At 51.6% G+C, this 4,681-nt stretch overlaps 1 protein-coding gene across 1 annotated transcript; it reads left to right on the top strand.

Annotated features, from left to right (window-relative positions):
- Positions 1 to 2,354: 2,354 nt before the first annotated feature.
- LOC119923104 (olfactory receptor 14A2-like) lies at positions 2,355 to 4,681 on the top strand. Its single transcript, XM_038742649.1, has 2 exons — positions 2,355 to 3,257; positions 4,664 to 4,681. The coding sequence occupies exons 1-2, from the start codon at positions 2,355 to 2,357 to the stop codon at positions 4,679 to 4,681; spliced, it is 921 nt and encodes a 306-aa protein (XP_038598577.1).

The raw sequence follows: 4,681 nt of genomic DNA, 5'->3' as shown, positions 1-4,681 counted from the left end.
GTGGACGGGCCGTCGTTGGCCGGAGAGATGAGATGGAGGTACGGCGAACAGGTTGGCATGAGAGGAGCGAAGTGTGAGGGCTGGCTTGTAGTGGGAGAGTAGCGAGGTGAGATAGGAGGGGGCCAGGGGATTGAGAGCTTTAAAGATGACGACGAGGAGTTTCTCTTTGACGCAGAGGTGGACGGACAACCACTGGAGGTTCTTGAGGAGTGGGGAAGCACGGTCGGAGCTGGTAACGTCGGCCGTCTCGGTGGTGTTTACTAAGCACCTACTATCAGAAGAGCACCGCGCTCAGTTCTGAGGGAGAGAACGACTGTTCATTACATTAGACACGGACCTCTTAGAGGGCCATCACTGACAACTAAATGGGGGTTAAGCTCACGTGGGAGAAAAAAGGCTCTCCTACCCCAGATTTGCCATGAAACAGGAGACCACATCTGGGGAGAGATCGTTTGATTGATTGTGCTCGGCGCAGCGCTCTACACATAGTAAGTCGTCAAGATATGGGATCGATTGATTGATATTGGTTTCATTCTGCCTGAAAATCGAAGGTTAAGAGAGGGGGCTTCACAGGGTCACCCAATCCAAACATTTGGTTCGTCTAAAACCAACCTACTCACTGGATTTTGGTCTAATCTCTCCCGCTACTGATACCCATGCTTTTTCACTGGCCTGGAACTCCCTCCCTCTTCATATAATAATAATAATAATAATAATAATAATAATAATAATAATAATAATAATAATAATAATAATAATAAAAAAATAATGGCATGTATTAAGTGCTTACCACATGCAAAGCACCATTCTAAGCGCTGGAGAGGTTACAAGGTGATCAGGTTATCCCACAGGGGGCTCACAGTCAATCCCCATTTTACAGATGAGGTAACTGAGGCACAGAGAAGTGAAGTGACCTGCCCAAAGTCACCCAGCTGACAATTGGCGGAGCTGCGATTTGAACCCACGACCACTGACTCCAAAGCCCGTGCTCTTTCCACTGAGCCACGCTGCTTCTCTGCTTCTCTTATTAATTATTCATAATCAATCAATCATATTTATTGAGTGCTTACTGTGTGCAGAGCACTGTACCAAGCGCTTGGGAAGTACAAGTTGGCAACATATAGAGACAGTCCCTACCCAACAGTGGGCTCACAGTCTAAAAGGGGGAGACAGAGAACAAAACCAAACATACTAACAAAATAAAATAAATAGAATAGATATGTACAAGTAAAATAAATAAATAAATAGAGTAATAAATATGTACAAACATATATACATATATACAGGTGCTGTGGGGAAGGGAAGGAGGTAAGATGAGGGGGATGGAGAGGGGGACGAGGGGGAGAGGAAGGAAGGGGCTCAGTCTGGGAAGGCCTCCTGGAGGAGGTGAGCTCTCAGTAGAGTCTTGAAGGGAAGAAGAGAGCTAGCTTGGCGGATGGGCAGAGGGAGGGCATTCCAGGCCCGGGGGATGACGTGGGCCGGGGGTCGATGGCGGGACAGGCGAGAACGAGGCACGGGGAGGAGATTAGCGGCGGAGGAGCGGAGGGTGCGGGCTGGGCTGGAGAAGGAGGGAAGGGAGGTGAGGTAGGATGGGGCGAGGGGATGGACAGCCTTGAAGCCCAGGGTGAGGAGTTTCTGCCTGATGCGCAGATTGATTGGTAGCCACTGGAGATTTCTGAGGAGGGATTATTATTATCATTATTCATAATAATAATGACTGTATCTGACAGCACTGTTCTAAGCATTGGGGTAGATCCAAGGTCATCAGGTTGGACACAGTTCCTGCTCCACAAGGGGCTCATGGGCCTAATCCCCATTTTACAGATGAAGGAACTGAGGCAAAGAGAAGTGAAGTGACTTGCAAGTGGCAGGGCCAGGACTGGAACCCAGGTGCTTCTGACTCTCAGGTCCTCCCTCTTTCCATTAGGCCTCACTGTCTCTTCTGACAGCCCATCACTCTCCCCACTTTCAGAGACTTCTGAAAATCACATCTCCTCCAAGTGGCCTTCCGTGACGAAGCCCTCATTTTCCCGACTTCCTCTGCTTTCTGCTGCGCCCTTTCACTTGGATTTGCCCTCCTTATTCTCCCCACTCTCATCCCCACTACACGTATGTACATATTTGAAATTTATTTCAATGTATGTCTCCCCCTCTAGCCCGTAAGCTCTTCGTGGGCAGCAGATATGTCAGCCAACTCTGCTATGTTACACTCTCCCAATCGCTTAGTATAGTGCTCTGCACTAAGTGCTCAATAAATGCAACTGATGGATTGATTTGAATGTCATTGTCCATTGAGGTTCTGAAACGGCTTCCTCTTCATTGTTTTTGTAGGTGGTCATGGCAATCATTGGGAAATGGTCAACCTCACGGTGATGAGGGAATTCCTCCTGCTGGGATTCTCGGAGGTCCGGGAGCTGCGGCTGGTCCATGCCGCACTATTCCTCCTGGTCTACCTGGCGGCCCTGGCGGGGAACCTCCTCATCGTCGCCGTCACCGTCCTCGACCGGCGCCTCCACACCCCCATGTACTTCTTCCTCAGGAACCTGTCCGTCATCGACCTCTGCTACATCTCCGTCACCGTCCCCAAATCCATCCACGACTCCCTGACCGACCGTAGATCCATCTCCTTCCTGGGCTGTGCCTCCCAGCTCTTCTCGGTGATTCTGTTTGGTGGTTCAGAGGTGCTTCTCCTCACGGCCATGTCCTACGACCGCTACGAGGCCATCTGCCTACCCCTGCGCTATAAGGTCATCATGGACCGAAGGGCCTGTGGGAAGATGGCGGCCGCCTCCTGGTTCGGCGGGGGGCTGTTTGCACTGATGACGTCCTCTGGGACGTTCTCCCTACCCTTCTGCGGATCCGTCCTGATCCGACAGTTCTTCTGCGATATCTCCTCCGTGGTCCGACTCTCCTGCTCCGAAACTCACCTCGTCGTCGATGTGATCGTAGTCACCGGGTCCCTTTTGGGCTTCTCCTGCTTTGTCTCTATCGTGGTCTCATACGCACGCATCTTCCGGGCCGTGCTGAGGATGCCGGTCACTGAGGGCCGGGCCAAAGCCTTTTCCACCTGCTTGCCCCACCTCGTCGTCACGACGGTGTTTTTCACCTCGGCTTCCTTCGGTACCTTACGTCCACCCTCAGACTCCTCCTCAGCTCTGGACCGGCTGGTGTCTGTATTCTACACCGTGTTGCCCCCCGCCCTCAACCCCCTCATCTACAGCCTGAGGAACCGGGACGTGAAGGCCGCCGTGGGGAGGGTCCTAAGTTGGAGTCCTTTCCCCTAGGATAGAAAGTTCCTAATGATGCCTTGATCCTTCTCTTTCTCTCTCCTTGGATTGACTCTGAGCAACACTCATCCAACTAGAGAAGCAGCGTTTCCCAGTGGAAAGAGCCCGAGCCTGGGAGTCGGAGGGCCCGGGTTCGAATACCGGCTCTTCCACCTGACCACTGGAAAACCTTGGGCAAGTCACTTAACTTCTCTGGGCTTCAGTTTCTCCAACTGTAAAATGGGGATTAAATTCTACTCCTTTCTCATTAGATGGTAACTGGGACAGGGATTGTTTCCAACTCCTTTATCCTGTTTCTACCGCAGCATTTAGTACAATCCATGGCATATAGTAAGCTCTTAACAAATGTGATTATTATTATTACCCCCACCTTTCAGGGTCCCCTTTTGTGCCTGGTCATTTTTCTTCTCTCAGCCCTCTGGGCAGGATCGATCGTGCTAAGCGCTTAGTGGTGTTGTGCATACGGTGAGTGATTAATAAATATGATTGAATGAATTGATCGATCGATGAACTGTATTTATTCAGCACTTACTGTGTACTGAGTACTGTACTAAGCACTTGGGAGAGTATAATAGAATGCTATCACAGACACATTCCCTCCCAAAGGGTTATTACAGTCTAGACGGGGAGACAGGTGTTAATATCAATAAATACATTCCAGATATGTACATATGTGTTCTGGGACTGGGTGGTTGAAAAAGGAAGCAAATCAGAGTGATGCAGAAAGAGGGGGGAGACAAGGAATTGAGAGCTTGACCAAGGAAGGCCTCTTGGAAGAGATGTGCCTTCAGTGTAGCAGTGCATCCTATGTGGAGCTGAAGACATAGAGTGAGGGTGAGAATTGAACACCGACCGACGTTGACAAAAGGAGCGTAGTCTTAGAGAGGGCAGGGAGGGTCACGAGTGGGATCAGGAGTGCGTGGGTTGAAGTGAGGTCTGGAGGAGGGAGGACTGGGATATCCAAAGCATTTTAGAATGGTCGCCCCAAAGCCGTGATGCGGATGAATCCGGTGGGTTATTGAGAAAAAAGCAAGATGGACATCTCACTGTCACCTCCGCAGTTCCTCCGGGGGTTCTCCCCGTGAGACGCACGCCAGTGTGATGGATCACAGGGTCCCCAGTGGGGTTGTCACGTGGGGCAGGGCAACTAAACCACCTGAGGTCCCAAAGACCCCAGCGGCGCCGGGGCCCCGGGGAGCCGGGCCCGAACAGGACATAATGAGGCCCCTCAGCCCAACCTGTGACCCGTCCCTGGTGGGGGGAGTCCCTCAGGGAGCTTTTCCAGAAAGGCCCGGCTTCGCCGAGGGCCCGACCTGCTCCAAGCAGGAAGCCAGAAAAGCCGGGACCCCGCACACCTCCCGGAGATCCTCCCGCAGCCGATGTTCGGGAGCTGA

The sequence above is a fragment of the Tachyglossus aculeatus genome, unplaced genomic scaffold, assembly GCF_015852505.1.
Source record: "Tachyglossus aculeatus isolate mTacAcu1 unplaced genomic scaffold, mTacAcu1.pri scaffold_144_arrow_ctg1, whole genome shotgun sequence".
In the NCBI taxonomy this organism is placed as follows: domain Eukaryota; kingdom Metazoa; phylum Chordata; class Mammalia; order Monotremata; family Tachyglossidae; genus Tachyglossus; species Tachyglossus aculeatus.
Note: the sequence above shows the minus strand (reverse complement) of the source record. Positions and strands in the feature narration are given on the sequence as shown.

What these genes read in the sequence shown, in the direction of transcription:
- LOC119923104 (XM_038742649.1), top strand. Translation starts at nt 2,355, where the DNA reads ATGGTCAACCTCACGGTGATGAGGGAATTCCTCCTGCTGGGATTCTCG.